Source organism: Accipiter gentilis, chromosome 19, assembly GCF_929443795.1.
Source record: "Accipiter gentilis chromosome 19, bAccGen1.1, whole genome shotgun sequence".
Lineage (NCBI taxonomy): Eukaryota > Metazoa > Chordata > Aves > Accipitriformes > Accipitridae > Astur > Astur gentilis.
This window is the reverse complement of record NC_064898.1, coordinates 21,268,365-21,287,336: the sequence shown is the minus strand read 5'-3', so window position 1 is coordinate 21,287,336 and position 18,972 is coordinate 21,268,365. Positions and strand designations below refer to the sequence as shown.

At 38.1% G+C, this 18,972-nt stretch overlaps 1 protein-coding gene across 18 annotated transcripts in view; it reads left to right on the top strand.

The window, feature by feature from the left end:
* Window positions 1-18,972, top strand: part of DLG2 (discs large MAGUK scaffold protein 2) — a 1,018,327-nt gene that overhangs the window by 492,997 nt on the left and 506,358 nt on the right. For 2 of the 18 annotated variants that reach the window (XM_049823443.1, XM_049823441.1), the window contains exon 1: window positions 8,162-8,480. The exons of the other annotated variants lie outside the window; for them this stretch is intronic. In XM_049823443.1, coding sequence (XP_049679400.1) covers window positions 8,403-8,480 — 78 coding nt within the window. In that variant the 5' untranslated portion in view covers window positions 8,162-8,402. Of the gene's footprint in view, window positions 1-8,161; window positions 8,481-18,972 lie in introns of those variants that run through there. 18 annotated transcript variants of the gene reach the window in all.

Below are 18,972 nucleotides of genomic sequence, written 5' to 3'. Positions count from 1 at the left end.
ACATGGTGTGACAAATTTTCTCTTATCCCTTGTTAGCGTATGATTAATTAATTAACTGTAACACATTTTAGACAGGTAAACCTACATTTTATATTTTAATATTTGCTATACATTTTTCTGCTTCTGAAGATCTTCTCATAGGTGTAAGAAGAATAACCTCTTGTCCTTGGGCTCATATTCCTTTACAGTTCTTTCCTCTTTTTGGTCAAAATGGGTATAACACCATCCTTTATTACTGTTATTGCTAAAACAGACCTTTTCGTGTGTCACATTCCAATGAATGATTGTGTAATCAGTTTTGTTATGGAGTCACACAGACCTTTCAGCAGAATTCTGTAAGGTTCTGTATCAACCAGTGTGGGGATAGATGCTCTCTTTTTCTATAATACTTTCTATCGCATTACTTCACATTTGTTAATACTTTTATCTTTAGACTGTCCCAGTGCGGTAGAGCGTTATTATTTTCATTTTAAGAGTGAGCAGCTGGCTTGCAAGGAATAATTAAGCTCTTGCAGAAGAATTGTAGCAGAAATAAGGGAGAAAACCTGCTGCCTGGTCTGCTGTGGTTTGGGCTGTTCTCTCTGCTTTGCTTGAGCAACAGAAACGTGGTGAGTTTGTTCCAGAAGCATGGAGACCTCTTCCTTGTCTCTGCCTGTAGGAAGCAAGAGTTGCAGCCAGTCTTGGATAAAGATTTGTTGTTGTTTACCCATCATACTTAGTAGTAGTCCATCTTATATTTGGAGGGATTACGTAGAACTTTTTCCTCCGTATTTCTTCTTTTGCATTTTAGCATGGATGCATTGCTTTTTTAAATCTGTGTTCAGCACCTAAAGTGTTAAGCAATGTTGTTTATGATTTGCCTCTGAAATGACTTAACTTCTGAACTGATATTGAACTGTAGGCCTTCTCCCCGTGAGCTGTGAGGATCACAGCCTAGGAAAGCTGAGGACAGGGGTAAAGAGCAAGAACTGAAACGAAAAGCAGCAGAAGTCGTTATCTGTTGTATTTGTTTGTTCTCCACATGTGGGTTATGTTCTCTAACAAGCATTAAAAAGCCAGGTAGGAGTCCCTGGAGGGAAGGGGGTGACAGGGGCTATTCAAGTGAGGGATGGCCCAGCCAACAGCAGAATATGGCTGGAAAGAGTCACAGCTGGGTGTGGGGAACTGCTGTTTTGGCAGAGCCTTGGGAGAGTGACCAAAGGCAGCCCAGCCTCTGAGATGAGAGAGCGTGGTGTGCGTGGGCTGCGCGAATTCTGCTGCTGCTCAGAAATGTGTTGAGTAGGCTCAACGCATGCAGGTACACATGTGCCCTGCCTGCAAGGAGGTGGTGGCATGAGGTTATTTTCTAGCTATCCTGTTTGACCTCATCACTTGTAATTCTTTAATGTTTCATAGTTCAATTAAACCTGTTTTCTTGTGCACGAGGGTTTTCTGGAGAGCTTGGTATAAGGACAGGGGCTAGGCACATTCTCCTCAAATCGCTGAATGATGCTGGGTCAAAGGAGGCCATATGTTTCACTGAAACAGTTGCTATAACTTGTGGTGATTCTGCTCAAGATGACTTTTTAATTTTGCTCTGGGGACTGCTAAAGTAAAAGTGAGATTTAAGGAGGGCTTTGAAAGAGAAGGCAGCTTGTAATCAGCCAGGAATAAAATAATATTTATGATAGGATGATATATATTCCCACGCTTGTGCCTGCAACTGGTTTGGGGGGGTTCTTTTGTGATTAGCAGTGTGATGAACAGCTCATTAAAGGCTGCCTCGCTTGCTGCTGCTAAAACAAGATCATATGGAAAAGGTATATCTCATTGGTCTTTGCGGGTAGGTAAATGGACATTGCCAGCCCTCCTGCTCCTTGCCTGCTCTGGACAGACAGAAAGCTGTGACTGGCGTAGGAGTGAGTTAGGGAGAGCATATGCCACCTCTGCTTGGCTTTGGCCATGGCAAACTCTGTGGCCACATGCTGGGAGAGAGGAGATTTTGGGCTCCCAGGAAGCCCTGCAGATTCTCCAGTGTCCTGTATGGCTGTTACCAAGTCACTCCTTTGTGCTTTCTTTCATCCCTTTCTGAAACAGAGATAATAGTCCACCATCACACAGAGTCATTTGTAAGTACAAAGAAAACAAAAGTACTGAAGTACTACAGGACAGCAGGCACATAGACAGTGCAGTAATAGTAGTGTTTCCACACTGGATTCAGTTTTGGTCAGGATTATATTTGGCAAGTCCCTTGCAAAACGCACTGGTGACACACAACAGCACTGCTTGCAATGTGTGGTTCCTTCTTTCTTTTTCCCTCCCCAAGAATAAATTCTATAGTTTATATTATTTCCTGTGGGAGTACTTGCCATGTAAATATATAACTGTACTACATACACTGTGCTTTGATTTGATACAAGAATCTGAGAAGCATAATGGCACATCTGAGGATTTTATGCACCATTTTGGATGTGATTTCTTAATGTAGCAGGAAGAAACTTAAAAATGTCTTTCAGAAAGGTGAAGCAGGAAGCAATTTGTGCTGAACTAGGGACAAAGACAAGAATAAAGTGGCATTTCTCAAGTTTTTATTTATTTTTAAGGTTGCTAATTGTTGTTATATTACTTGTGTGACTCACTAGAGTTTACTACGCACCAGCAGAAACTAGAGTGGAAAATCAATTTCTAAAATCAAAATTAAGTACCATAATTAGGTTTGTCTCTATTCCAAGGCTTAACAAATAAAAGAGTAAAAAGAACTGCCTAATTTGAAAACATTGTCTTATGCCATTATATTACAAAGTGCTAGAATACATCCCTGTGTGCAGGGATGTGCTGAGTCTCAGTGTTTAGCATAGGACTTATTGCATTACTATTTCTTGTGCTTCCACAGTTAAAGCTCTATTTCCTGCAGTTATGTAGCACACCACCTCATCCTCTCTTCTCTTGACCTGTTGTGCCACACGTAGTGGGTTCAGTGCCATCTACCACATCAAATAATAGAAGAGTAGAAAAATAGAAGTGATAATTGCATGGCAGAGGGCAGGTACACAATTTTTGGGGCCTCACACTTAAAGGAGATCCACAGGAGGAAATGCTTGCATTTTATTTCTTTACTGCTCTGGAGTCCTGTGACATTGTGTATGAAATTCTTCATGCCCTCTGCTGTAAGACAGTTCTGCCATACATCAGAAAAGCTGAAAGAGGACATGTCTGCATGCAGTATCTTGTGTTTTAAGGGGAAATTAGACCTGGGGCAAACTTGTAATGTCACAGCTGAGTTTCTGAAAGCATAATTTCTAAAGAGAAAAGATTTGGCACAAGAAATACTAAGGGAGTAGAAAAATTTAAATTGGAAGAGAAGAGCATGAACTTCTGCCATCCTTAATATACAGCTGCTCCACACCCCCCCCCCCCCCCCCCCCGCCTTTTCCCTTCTCTGCAACATTTCTTTGTTAGGATACGTGACTGTTCTCAGAATTACTACACTCTATTCCAGCTATTGACTTAGATGCTCCAAGGAAGCATTTAGCTTTAAACAACCCAGGTTTACTCATCTTTAAAATTTAGGCCTAAGTGACAGAATTTTAAATTTTTTATTATTAAAAAAAAAAATCTGTTATGAAACACCATAAGTGGTAGAAAATGTCATAAGTAGAAACTTATGTACTCAGTACTGGTGAGACTGTACCTGGAATACTGTGTTCGGTTTTGGACTCCTCACTACAAGACAGACATGGAGGGGCTGGAGCGTGTCCAGAGAAGGGCAACGAAGCTGGTGAAGGGTCTAGAGCACAAGTCTTATGAGGAGTGGCCGAGAGAACTGGGGTTGTTCAGCCTGGGGAAAAGGAGGCTGAGGGGAGACCTGATCGCTCTCTACACCTGCCTGAGAGGAGGTTGTAGTGAGGTGGGGGTCAGTCTCTTCTCCCTAGTAACAAGCTATAGGGCAAGAAGAAATGGCCTCAAGTTGCACCAGGGGAGGTTTAGTTTGGATACTAGGAAAAATTTCTTCACTGAAAGGGTTGCCAAGCATTGGAACAGGCTGCCCAGGGAAGGGGTTGAGTCACCACCCCTGGAGGTATTTACAAGACGTGTAGATGTGGTGCTTAGGGACATGGTTTAGTGGTGGACTTGGCGGTGTTAGGTTAACAGTTGGACTTGATTATCTTAAGGGTCTTTTCCAACCTAAATAATTCTATGCTTCTATTCTATGATAATCTTTAATCTATATTGTAACTACAACAGAGTGGGTTCTGTCCTGGACAAAAGAGAAGTCAGAATGGGTTTTGGTGGTGCAGATGGGGACAACTACACCTTTTGTAAGAGCAGCTGTGGGTTTGCTATAAGAATACTGCCTGTTGCAATAGGAGGAGGAACATTTGTCCATTTGCCTCTGTTTATAGCAAAGAATGAAAAAACAGGTCCATACAAAACCTCGGGACTTTCATCTACTTCAACTACTGTAAGGTCTGAATGCTTAAAATTTAGACCTTCTGGATGAAATACCAGACATTAAGGTTCCTGCCTTTCCTAGTATTCTGGTCATTAAATAATATGTCTTGGCATCACGTAACTGTGTAAGATAATTAGTTGTGTTGGGGATGGGAAATGATTGCTTGTACAGTCAGCCAAATCAATATCCGTAGTTGCCTAGAACTAAAAAAAAAGCTAGCTACCTTAGTTTCACATGACCGGCTCTGTTCCTGTATCCACAGCTGTGCCAAGTGTTAACATATAAACCTTGAAGCAAAGTGATTGTTTTAAATCTTTGGTATTTCACTTTTACCTTGTTCTGTCTCCTGTCCGTTTCACTGGAAACAGAGTTCTGCAAACCCTGAATGACTAATCTTTTCATCTGTCTTCCTATTCTTACAAGAAAGGCATTATTTATGACTGAACTGTATTTGTATTTTAAATGGCCCTGTCATCACATTTTATGACTACAGTGTGTATATATTCAGATAGAGGTAGGAGAGAAACAGAATCTACAGCTAACATCTATCTTCACCACAGGTGTGTGAGGGGGAGTTTGACACCCCACGTGTGCGCTGTGAGGAGTTATCCCTTAACAAGAGAAGATTAATACCCTGTCTAAAGCTAAGCTGCACTTCTTCCCATGTGCTGCTTAAGTAAAACAGCAATGTTAAAATTGAAAGAGGAGGCTGACCATCAGAAATACCGGTGATACTCAGTGCATACAAACAGTTGGCAAGGTGTTTGAAACGACCATCTGTTTCGGTACTGAGCATCACTTGCTGTTGCTTGCAATGTTGGGGAGCCATGTCATAAAAATAATAGGATTCAACACCGTAGTTGCTTTATGCTTATGCCCATGTGTCCACTTGTGGTAAGACCAATTCTCATAGAGGCACAAGAATGCAATTTAATGTATAGTATAGATGTGGTTTGGTTTACTGAAAACCACCCACTCATTCGCAGCAAGGAACCCCTTGTAAAATTTGCTCTGAACTGATTATCTCCTGTCTGTGATAATACTGCTGCTCAATTGCATGCATCTCTCTGCCCTTGTAATGTAGCACTTCAGTGAGCAAGCTAAAGTACATATTACTCCTGTGAGCAGACAGCAGCTAGGAGCTCCAATTCTTCTTCTAAAGCAGCTCAGCTTGTAGCACTTCTGTAAAATGCAGACTTCGTTATGGTTACAGTAAAATATTAATAATCATAAAATCCCTGGTTACCAGTACAGACCTAATAAACCTGCTATTGACAATGTATGGCAGACTACTGCATGATGGAGCTGTAAGAAAATGGCTTGTAGTCTGGCCATGCTATAGTGTAGTGTTTAGATAGATCTGCAAATGCATGCAAATAGTTAAAATGCATTTCTTGTTAGAATCAGGATTAGGTATTTGGTGAGATTTATTCTTCCTGATCTAACATTTTCAGTGGGTGGAGAAAATTACCTCCCTATTGCTTTGCCATTATTCCTTAAATGAACAATGTATTCTATTTTTTTTTTTTTTTTCTTTAAGTGGTATGAATTGTGGCTTTTTATTGCTCCCTATTTTTCCTGAATAAATAGTTCAGTAAAGCTGCTAATGTTGATGATAGAAGTCATAAAAAGGAGGTTTTATTGTTTAATGAGTGTTTCCTTCGATTTTCTCAGCAGCTGAATATACATAAGACTATATAAATAGTTGCTTGAGAGAATGTACCCTTTTTTGGTTGTAGTGCAATGATTTCAAATTATACTTATTCTCTTCATAAAAGCATGGGTGCAGAGTGGGAGAGGTGTTCTACTGTTTAGGCATATAATACGTAAGATATTTTTTTCCCGTTCTTCTTACTTTAACATTTATAGTGCTGGCTAAGCTGTGTAATGGTGTCACTTCTCCTTTTCTGCACTTTTTTTTTCCCAACCATGTTTCCTTACGGTGACATCCCAGCTAGAAACAAGATCTCTGATTTCTTCCTAAGTTTTTCAGGCCATCTTTCTTCCTTCTCCTCCCTTCCCTCCATTATAGGGCACTCTGTCATCCCACAAATGTGGAGAGTGGTGTGAGTCTGCTACGTGGCGTAATAAAGGTTTTCGCACCTTGGAGAATCCGTCTTACTATCAGCCCATAGTTCAGAGAATTGGAATGTTGTTATGGACAAATAGATCTTCTGTATTAATTGTACTCCAGATGAGACATGATTTTACTCTGTCTTGTGGTCTTATAACTTTCTGACTGCCAGGATTAACTAAATGTCTGGATTGGAAGTAATTAGAAACTATTCTCTTCCCAGAACTATTACCAGTTACCAAATATTTTGTCAGAAGGTTTTAGATGTTGAGCAAAACCCAAACATATACCTTGGAGTTTCCTTGACAAAAAAGTCACTATCTAGGAATTTCAATTTATTTAACCAACTTACCATTTAAAAATATGTTGAAGGAATTCTTTGAACTCTTCATAATGTTAACAGAATTGAGCAGTATATGCCTTCAGGCTCAAAGCTTGGACAACACCATCCAGCTCCAGTAACTTGGATGTCCTGTGTAAGTTTTAAGTGGGAGTGGAATATTTTCCCTTTCGAATTCATGCACCCTGGAGAAATTAGTTTCAGTCATTCTCTGAAAATCCTGGGGCAAAAAAAGTGTTTCCTTGGCTCCAAGAGCCCTATACTAGATTTCTATGACTGTATTTCCTTTGCCATGCATCTATTAATTTTGATTTGCTCTATGCCACTGATTAGCAAAGCAGAAATTATTCTTGGATGTGTGCATCCCGAATGCGATCCTGCACACAAGACAGCAGTGGTTCTCCCACGTGTTGGCATCTCCACAATTGTAGGTGGGAAGGCAAGGGTCAGGATTTGTCCTATAATACAAAGTACTACAAAATACAATACATAGCTATAAACCCTCTAAGTTTACAGCTTTGATAGTGCCTCTGGCGGGAGGAACATCTGGTTAGTCATATGTCTGGAGCCAAAAGGGTATGTTTCTGCTTATTGTTTAGAGGTTATAACTGAAGAGAGGTGCAGGGGTTAAAGCTGAAGTATGTGACGAAAGGAAAATACTACATTGCTGTTTCACTGCAAAAATCAGAATTCATAAGAAGCACTTCTCAACTCCTACTGTAAAATAACTTGCAACTAAAGGAAAAGGCAAGCTTAGGGAGGGCAGAAGTTAAAGATTAATTTGAAAGGAAATATGTCAGGTTTTTATTTCATGGAGCCATTATCAAAGAAAAACAGAAGTCCTTGAGTGAGTCTTAAATTCTTCAGCAAAGCATGTATGACATCAGCAAGTGAACTGAACAGCTATGATGTCTTTCTGTTGCGAACTGAAACTAGGTAACAAAAATATCTCTGAATAGATCCCAAACCACTAGAACAAAGTAAAATCCATTTTCCTTTCATATCTTAATTGCACTGAAACACGTAAAACACCTGTTCCTTCACCTTAACAGTTAATACACATTTCTATTTTTGGCACTTCTGTACCCCTTTCCTTTCCTGCAGTGCTGTGTATCTCATATTTGAAGTGCTGCTGCTTCTGTTGCATGCTGGCAAATCGAAGAGAACCAAGGAGTTAAATTTCAGAACAGGAGAAGAGGAGGTGAGCTGTCTGCTACAGTAGTTTACTGCAGCTTCCTTTCATACTGACACATATGTAGTTTGTGGTGACAGTGCTAAAGAACTGCAGACAGGCATTTAGCAGACTGGATGTGAGCTGGATGCAAAGATGCCTCACCCTGGACTTCCTGCTGGCAGTATGTAAATACACCTGCAGACTGGCCACACTGGGTGGTGGTTTTTGGGTTTTTTTCAGAAGGCAGCATGAGAGGACCTGACAAAGCAACAGCATAGTTGAGAGACCTTAACCAGCATTAGATTTGTATCTCAGTTGTGGGGGAAGTTGTTTGGTATTTTTTTGTGTGCTGCATATTCAGACTGAAATCTTCATCACTACAATGTTTGCCTCTATCTGGTATGCCAAGAAGCTGGGACGCAGGTTTGTGCATAACGCCAGGAAAGCAAAAACAGAGAAGGTATGTTCCTAGTGGGAATATAAAGCCTTATGTCTCATGCAAGCTGCCTGCTGGCATCCTGTTGTGTGTCTGGTTAGCTTTTTTTAATACCCTGAAAAACGACCTATTGCTATTCATGATTTCACGCAAGAATCCTTGAATACTTTGCATGTTATTCAGTACCGGGGAGAAGATCCTTTCAAAAGTCTTTATGTCCTGTGTTTTGTTTTTGTTTTGTTTTGGGGTTTTTTTTCAAGATAAACAGCTGTACATCTGGCATGTTGTGTGTTAAGGGAGCACTCCAGTGAACTTGTTGCTGTGCTGCATTATTTTTACTAGTACAATATTAGGCTCTTAAACAACCGTTGATTGTTTGCTGCTTGTATATTTTTTCTAGTGTGGGACCAATGAGAATGTAATGACATGTTAAGCATTTATAATGTTTAGGAAATTTGTTTCATGATACTTGTTGAAACTGTGCTGCAGCATAGATCCCTTTTATTTAAAAAAGATATAGGTATGTAAAAATGGTCAGTACTATCTTTCAAGATTTTTCTTCTCATAAAATTTAGCTATGTTTAACCAGCTGTTTTCTGGAAGTCTTTGTATGCAAGATTGTTCTGCCTTCTTTCTCCATGAGGAAAACTTAAATTCTTTTAGAATTTACAGTAACGATAATTGGGGGATATCATGGCAGTTGCCCTTTGTTCTAAATAGAGAAAGCATTTAGTTAGTACACCTGCATTCTAGTTTTGTCTAAATTAACACAGAAACCATTTTCAAAATGGGACTAATTCCTCTTGTATAAACTCGGCATTAGATTGGGGGAAAAAACTTCAATGTAAATGTTATAAAGTTACCTCGTTAGTCTGGTAATGATGGCTTCCTCTTTTCCTAGCTGTCTTTGATGTAGTCAAAGAATTTATAAATGGGTTGCTTTATTATTTCTTTGATATGTCATGCTACGTAATACAGCCACCAATCCACTAAGTAATTATCCATTGTCTGTATTCCTCTGTAACTGAAAAGCTCTTCACCTAGAGAAAATTATTAGCGAAAAAACACTGTTTATGGTTGGGGAGGGCAGAGTGGGCAGAGATTTGCTTTTTCTGTAAACTATTCCCAGTAGTTAAAAAGGTGTTGTGTGGTAATTTTGAATTTTTAAACATCCAAGCCATTGGGAAGTTATCCAAATAATAGTGGAAAATAAGGGAAAATAGAAATGCAGATAGATAGATATACATAGGACTGTCAAACTTTCTTTGTCATTAATCATATTTCAACAAAGAAAGCATCATATAAACTCTCCTGCTGTTTGTGTGTTGCTATGGGAGGAAAAAAAGTTGCAGACTGGATCTTCGTTAGTCCTGAGGGGCTCCCTCCAGAGGAACGTTTGCTTTCAGGCTTCCTCCAAGATGACAGAGGCAGGATGAGTGGACACATTCCACTCCTGACACAGTGGGGTTCACTCAGCAGCTTTAAAAATACATTTAGTATGGGTTGTTTAAAGCGTGTATGTGTATAGATTATTCCAATAACCTTGAAAAATTTCATAAAACAATACTAGAGTATTCACTAAGAAAATATATTCTTCTCTATTGAGTCTTGTAACATAGACTAAAGTAATACTTTAAAAATGTTGGCTCTCTTTCTTTTTTGTCTTAAAGTATTTGAAATTTTACTGTATAAATCTATTATAATGCTACTTATTAGGCTCTTTGGGACTTTCAAAATAATCAAGACAACTGAGGTCTGTGCTATTCAAGCTTTGAAACCATACCTCATAATTTTTAGAAAAACACTTTTCTTGAACATTTCTTGAGCATGCTATTAGTATATGTGCAAGGGAATTTTATTTTTGCCAGAAGACAATAAGTATACAAGAAAATGTCTTGTAAAATGTTTACTTATTGCCTTATATCAAAAATAAAATTTCTTCCTTGGAGCTTTATTCCACAGTCAGGGCTCACTTTTTAATTATTTAATTTAGTATTTTTTTTTCCATAAATCAATGGTGTTGGTGTATTCCAGCAAAGGCAGAAAATCCCATTCCTAGCAAGATGCTATTTCAATAAGTGCTATTGATGATTGGAAGCTGATCAACACTGACATCTTCAGTACAATACCTTGGTAACAGGAGAACACAGATATGAAAGTAGGTCTATCAAAAAGTAAATTAAAAATAACATTTAACTGCATGGTTTGTTTCGGTTTTGTCTTTTTTTGTATAATGGTTGAATAATCAAATTATTATGCAGTTTTACCTTACGTATTCTTTTTTTGGAAGAATAATTAGCTTTTTCTCTGTGTGCGTGATTTGAATTAAACATTGTTTTCTTAATGTGCTTTTGGAGGTAATAACATACAGCAATAATTTCTAATAGCTTATGTGTGCAAAAAGAGTTTCTTGCAGTTAAAATCTGGATAGTGGGGATCAGAAGAGTACGGTTCCATAACAGATTTTTCTATTATGCTTAGCTTCTTCGGACAAGTATAAGCCAAGAATGTTTTTTAAGGAGTATTTCTAAGAAAGAGAAAATTTGTATAAGCCTGTTTGTTTTCTTAGGACCAAGAAGAAAATAGAGGGGGGACATGACAGAGAGGGTGATAGCACGGACTCGTGTGTGCACACAAACACACTGGCACAACCTGACAGTGCAGTTCCTGAAAATATCAGAACTTTGGGCCTGAATTGTGCAGAGAAGGGACGTGAACCTCGATCTCCTGGGTGACTGTTTAGGGAAGCAAAGCTTCCAGGGTGCAAAATGGAGAATGTGGTGCTGGGGGGTGCACACAAAGGCAGGAGAAAGTAGGATGATTGGGGCGGTCCTTTGCGGAAAGAGTTAAGGCGGCATTAATGTGACCGTGTGGTGCTCCTGGGTGTCTGTGCTCCCTACTTGCATGTGGGTGTCTGCTCGTGGAGGTGTGGGTGGGCTCCCAAGTGCTTGGCCCCCAGCATCTCCAGAGGTCTCCATCTTTTTCTAAGCTGAAGTTCCCACCTCCCCATTCCTCCTGTCTCCCTACACCTCCCAGCTCCTCGTCTCCCATACCTGAATATGGCAGTCCCTGCTCTGGGAAAGCTGCCATACAGATCACCCCAAAATGAGTGGGACATGCTTCTTGATTCTGTGAGCCCTGCAGAATTGCAGCCCAAGGCCTGGGGGCTCTCAGGAGCCAGAACTTGCCCTGTGCTGGAGAACCTATTTGGGGGGCTTGAGGAAGGCAAAGGGAAAAGGGAAAGGGTGCTAATAAGCGGCAAAGAGTTGGGAGACCAAAGGGAGGAGGTGGACCTGCCCTCACTAGGACCTGTGGCAGCTCCTGGGCTGGTTTTCTTCTCTCTCAAAGCAGTACCTGCTGTTGAGTGCCAGCAGTGCTGCTCCTGACCTGCATTTCCAGTCCTTGCTTCCCCTCCAGCCTAACATTCCTTTGGAGGCGGTGGTCAGGTGAGCCATACTCTGTGCTAGGGCACTGTCTCATTGACTCCTGCACATAACTTTAGGACTTCTTGGTACATATTAGGCTTCTAAAACGCAGACATGAACTCTTACTGTTAAAATTTTATCTGGAGAGTAGAGAAGATAGCTGAGAGGAGCTGAACGAATGGCAGCCTTAGGTGTCCCCAACCATGATGATAATGGTTCTTTCAAGTTAAGTAGTGTGCATCAGTATTTTTTTATTTGAGTCATATTTTTATGATATGTTGAAAAGCCTTATTTTAATTCAGAAATGGAACAAAATATTTTGAAGAACCTTAAAACTTTGGAAAATTGAACTCTTTTTTTTCCAACCAGTCCTGGCTAAAACTTCTTATCTCTATAAATAAAATGGGATAATGCCTATTAATGGCTCTTAACGTTCTTATTCTGCCACGGAAAACTCAGGCATGTCAGAGTTCCTTATACTTTATTCTTTTTATTAGGCTGGATCATAAACTTTTTCTGGCAGCATATATTGCAGTTGTAATCTACAAATTCTATCTCAATCTGGTTGTCTTCACTTGATTGCTAGTGTTACTCTTGCCCTCAAGTAGCTAGATATTTTAGTGTAGAGGGAATGCTTGCCACTAGGATTGCCTGAGAACAACTGAACTCCTTTCAAGGCAGCTCTGCTTTTACCTGTTTTATTAAAGTTATTAAAATGCCTTGAGTTTGTCACATGAAAGTATTATTGTTATGAGAGTAAATGTGATCATTTGAACATCAGAACTAGAATAACTTAAGGCAAAGATTGATGTCTTGAATTTTTCTCATTAAACCACAATCAAGCAGAAATCAAGAGATGTTAACTGCATGTGGTTATGCTATAAAAATAAGTACTCTAAATGATTGGAAGAGGTACAGAAAAGTAACTGAGCAATTAATCATGTTGATCTGAGAGGGTGAGCTAAAGCAGTGTGAAAAAGCTTCTGATCATGCTTCACTATATTGATAGAATTTGGGTTTGAAGGTTCAATATTAAAAGTGAGGAAAGACTTGCCAAAGTCACCCTATGATTTAATTTCAATTGGGAAGTTGAATACTGTTTCTTCTTCAGCAGTGGAACATGTTTCAACCATGAGACCCAAATTTTAAACGCTGCTAGAATTAGTTAAGTTGTTGAGTTTTTACATCTGAAGGCCACAATCGCTTTAAAAGGAGGTTTCTCCTTGTGCATCACTTTTGGGAGCAAAACAACAGGACCCATGTAAAGTGGTTAAATGAATTCACTTTCACCATCATTTTACCGAATTATACTCTTAGAATTCTCTTTCTCTCTTTAAGATATCAAAGTGCTCTTATAGTGTTATCAGTTCTGAGAACTGATATCTCACATTTGAAAATACATAAGTTTTACCCCAGAAAGTTTAGTTTATCATTCCAGTTTAACTCATTTTATTTAAATTTAATTCAAGCCAGAAGCAATTTAACCTTTAAAAATAGGTGTATGTATAATGATACAAAAACCATGCAGTTTCTGGACTATCAGCTGTAAATAAAAATAAAGATTACCCATAAGTGACATTCACAAACTGAACAGTAGTTTTAAATGTAATGTAGTGCAGACTAGAGAAGTAGAACATAGTCCAGCAGGTGGCTTTTCATTCTATGTGCTTGGGTTTAGAGTTGTTTGGGGTAAATCGAGTATCCCTGGTAGACTGGCAGCCTACAAAGAAATATTTGTAAAAGACGGGAAACATTGCCTTAAGAAGTTAACAAAACTGGGATGTGTAACAAAAAAATTGTCAGTAAATGGAGGCATATTTAATCATTTTTCTGACAGTGTCCTGGCAATAGCTACAATTAACTCTTCATGTCAAGATGACACTTGATATCCAGATCATTCTCATATCTGTATTTTAATGTAGCTAATTGCAGAGTAGGCTGTTCTAGGCTATGTATGCTTGTTTCATTTTTGTTTACAAGTAGCTGCCCAGCAATCTAATTTGAAAGAGATAAGAAGTTCACTTGAAACAGTAATTACTCACAACATAGAATAGAAACTATGTGATTAAGAAATCAAAACATAATACCAGATAAATTCCTTAAGTTATTTTTAGATATATATATATATATAATTGCAAACAAGATAAACTCTCTCTTTGCTTCAATATTTGCATGTATACCTTAGATTTCTTAACAAGTACTTTCTTTCAAACCAGAGCTTACCAAATTATTTCCAGCCCACTGGGGTTGCAATGAAGTGATAAAACTTGCAGGCTTAGTTATTGCCTTGGCTAAAGGTGAAATGACTGCTTTGCTAAGGGGCATCTCATGTAGCTGCCACACGCTGTAAGGGCGGATGGATAGTTTTCCTTGTATTCAGGCAAAGAAGGGCCCATGTTGAGCAGATTCAATGGAATGACAAAAGTGCGTCACTTACTTGTAGAACTACCTGTTCGAACAGATACCGGAGCTATCTCAGACCCCTGGAGAAATCTTTTCAAATGGACTTTGTAAGTGCTCAATTTTGCAGTTTTATGGAGAGATCTTATCTTTTAACACATAACTGTGTGGAGCAAAATACACGAGTTTTCCTGTATCCGGAGCTTGTTGTGCCTTTTGCCTTAGCACAGTTGGAATCCTAAGACATTTTCTTATATTGTGATTTAATACATAAACATATAGCTACTCAAGTCTCCCCCCCCCCCCCTTTTTTTTTTATTTGCAGTTGGTTATAATCCCATATGCACCATGATTAATATATAACAGTAGGGATAAGCTGCTTAAGTAGAGATTTATTATGCTTATAACTCACTTCCACCTCACAATCACCATAATAATAATAAATAAATTCAACTAATCTTGCAAAAATGCAAGAGTGATGTTTTAAAATAAGATACTGATCAACAGTAAACTACTCAAGGCAATCCTTTGCAATCCTTTATTTCAAAGTAATCTTTTTTCTTTTTTATATCTGTGAGGGATTTTGCTCTTGTTTTTCTTGCCCATTCCATCTGCACAGGCCCAGCACCTACCTGTAGCAATTAATGAGCAATAAGGGCTACTCCTGTTTAAATTAGCTTTTGTTCATTAACGAAATATCTGTTAACCAGCTATGGGTGATCTCTTTGTAAACAACAGAATATCTTCTCTCTTTCACGTCAATTTAATCTAAGAGGACTCTAAATTAATCCTAGCTGGCTGCCATACATTGATGATGCCTCTCCTCTTTCCCCCACGCGTTGTCATTGTGGCACACACACTGCTCTACGTATTTGCTTGCCAGGTACAACAAGGTGTTTAATTCGTGATCCATAGGTGTCTACAGCATGTCACTTAAACCAGTTTTTCCTTTGACTGATTTAGCCAGTGTTGTGATCATCTTAGAAACAGGTTAAGTAAATTTTCCAGGTAAATTTCATCTTGTTTGCTCGAAAACAAAACCAAGAGACAGGAAGACATTCAGAAAACAACTGCCACACCGATGGTTGCATTAATTGCTACTCTGAGTGCTCATGCTGTGACTCAAATGGAATCAGTTTGGACCTGCTTCTAATGAATAAGTGGGTTTATTATCATTGGCTACAAGCTACCTTGTTTTTTCAAAGAAAAAAATTTTCTCAGTTTCTTTGTCCTGTTTTCATTCAATACATAATTTATCATTTCCCCCTTGGTTTGTTTTCTTTTTTTTAAAGAGAAAAAGTAATATATCTACTGTATTTGTAAATTTAGTTGGATTTTCCACACTTGGTCTACATTGTATATCATGTTCTGTTAAATCCCAGTGTGTAGCATTGTGAATATAATATTTAATTCATAAGGTGCTCATTATTTTATTGGAATTGTTTTATTTCTTTGCATTTTTATGCAGTGTTCAAGTATATTATGAAAATGGCTTATACGATGTGCAAGTATGGTTTTGGGGATTATTTTTTTTTGGCATTATTTGCCTCTCTGTCCTGCATATGCAATTCAAAACAGCTCATAATAAAATAGTGTTTGATTTGCGTTCTGAACTGCATTTGGCATCACTCTCTATGTTTGCAAATAGAGATCAGTTTGAAAGACTGACAAGAAACAATCTGTCCTTTGGCATTAGAGTCCCTGGAGAAAACTGAGATGAGAATTCTCTCACTAGTTCCTAAGGTAGATTATCAAATTGTACTTTACATGTTTTTAATACACTATATGGGCCATTAGAGCTGGTATGTATGTAACTTGTTCCCACTGGAAGGCACCCTGCCAAAAACGTGTGTGTGCAAACAGCTTTAGTAAAATTTAGAATTATTGTCATGCAGTATGATTCCCAAGACAGTTTATGTTAAAGGAGGCACTTTTTTTTTTACGGTGCAAAAAAAATTCTCTGCCATACGCTACTTAAAATGTTGATGCACGTCAGGGAAAGCTTGGTTACAGCTTTAATATATATTAACAGCTTCAGATGAGCAATTTGAAAGAATCAGGGGGATTAGTTAGTACGTGCAGTATGGGAGTTTTTACCACCAGGAAGGAGGCCCAAATGTCATGTGAAATGTTCACAAACTGTTCTGAAGACCAAAGCTCTTTTTCACAACAGCTTACGTATAACTCAGAAAACAGCAAAACAAGCTTCCCCACATTTCCCACCCTCCCCATATTGCAAATCTGTTCAGAAGTGACAGCCTTGAGATAGATACAGAGAAAGTATGTGAAGCTCCACAGCTTGCACAACTCTTAGCTCTTCTGAGATGACCGGAGGTGATACCAGCACTATGCGGAGTGACTCATTATGTTCAGTTATCCTATTAGTTAATCAATTAATTAATCTTAGCCAGTATTAACTAGTCTGAGGCTATCACATGCCTTTCTTGAAGCTCAGCAGTGCAATAACTTTGTCATTATTAAACTGGTATTGAATTTGAACAGCAAACTTTGCCCGAAAACTTTGTATTTCAGTCCTAGACTAAGATTTTTTTCCAATTTATTTCAGCCTGTCTTCCATTAAGTTCTTCTTCTATATTCCATGCAGTGATGGAATGGAACTAAGCATGGATTGATTAATACCAGTAATATCACTTACTTTTTAAAAGTTTACCTTACAAGTTACCTTGAGAAGCAAGGTCATATCATTAGGAGAACTTATTGGGTGCTGAAGTGCAGTAAGAGGCCTGCTACCAGGTGTATACTTCTTTATTCTGTTTGGAGTCTTGAATAGCTATAGCATGCAATTTTATAAATCTGGGAAATATTCTTTGGCGTTGAGACATAAGGGAGATGTAGGAAAATGTGGTTTACTCATTTTCTAAATATGATACAGTTTTCCAGTTTGCTGATGAGTAATGTATACATAGCTGTGGTTTTCTTAGCTGACAACTTTTCTAAAGATTTTATGTGAATTATTTTTGACAAGGCTGCCATGTACTTTTATAAGGTAGCAAAAGGTCAGGATATTCTATATTATTAATGAAAGCAGCTTGACAGTTAAGGAGTATCAATTTGGTGTTTGAAATAGATGTTCAAGATTAAGTGAAAGCAATCCTGTTGCTACTCTTTGTTTTCAGGACTGCGCTTATAGCCTGATCATTGTTTTGTTTGGTGTAATATTCTATTGAATGAGCCTACCTCTTGAAATGGGACACACTGTTATTGTTAACTTCCTTCAGCCTATCTTGCTCTGCTCTCTCCATTCTTCATCTTCATCATTGTTCATAAGGGTAAAAAAAAGTCCCTGCCTTCCTCTTCTGAGAGCCATGTTGTTTGAGTCAGTGAGACAACAGGAAGGAATAGGTTTTTTTAAAAAAAAAGAAAGAAAAACAGAACTCCTTATTGTCCATCCTGCTATACATTTAACAACTTCTGAAACATTCAGCTACATTTATTGATGTAAGAAATTCTGTTTTGAAAGCTCACCTTAAATAGATATGCTGCATATCATCATTCGCTGTTCAGGTTCAACGCTGGGAAGGATATATCCATGGTGAGATGACTTTTCAAAAGGTCTATATGTAACTTTCTGCAGTGCTTATAACCCAAACTTTTTAACATAAATCTGGCTGTATACATGCAAATACATTTAAAAAATTGTACCTGGGAGGTTTTTAAAACTGAATCTGAAAAAAAGAATTGCATACATGTGCACAAGAAAGTTAAAATACCATTACTCTAATTGGAGATGGTACTGTTAGCAAGGAAGGTATTGAACCAAGACTATGACATTGCAAATGCAAAAAATAAGCTGTGCAAAAGAACATAATGCTTTTTTGCTCCAAATTCTATTTATCTTAACTGGCATGTGAAGTGCATTGTGTTTTCAATTAATTTAAAATGCCATTTTAAAATTATTTCTGTTGAATGTACTGTGGGGAACAGATTTATTAGTAAATAGCAAACTGGATAGCCAAGTACATGATTCTTCACTTAACTGGTAAGGGCAAACCCCACAAAAGGGAGCATGTTTCCCACCACTTGCTTTAGAAATTTACCATTGCTGCCCACGTTACAGGTAAGACTTTTATCCTTTAAAAGATTGTTTAATTTCAACAGAGCACCTTCAGCTCTGCTACCATTTGTAATTAAATATTTAGTTGTGTAGTAAATTAAGCATGTCATGATCTCTGCAAAGTGGTTCTCCGTTTACTGCTGCATAAATGTTTTACAAGCTGCTGTATTGTTTCTAGTAAATTAATAATGAAGATTTAGATTTTAACTGATTAATAATCTAATTTAGTATTTAGGAGGAATCTAATTTAGGACTGGAAACAAAATTGAGGTAAACATCTTTGGCAGTGATCCCAATTCTCTGACAAAGTCACCAATTGATAAGGAAAAGACAAATCGGGGTAAAAGAAATTAAGAATTTGGAACATCTAGGAGAAGAAGCATTTCCCTGTAAAAACTGAAAATGCTTTCTAAACTGCAGCATACTTGCATTTGACTTTTCCTGTCATATTGCAAATTGTCAGTACAAATTTTATGCAGCAAATTGCCAGGAATTTATAAGATAAAGAAATATGAATTTGGCATAAGCAAAGACCTACCTAAACTACCTGGCTTAAAGCAAGTTTATGGTGGCATTGTAGAAATATTGTAATAGTCCCTAGAATATTACTTCTATT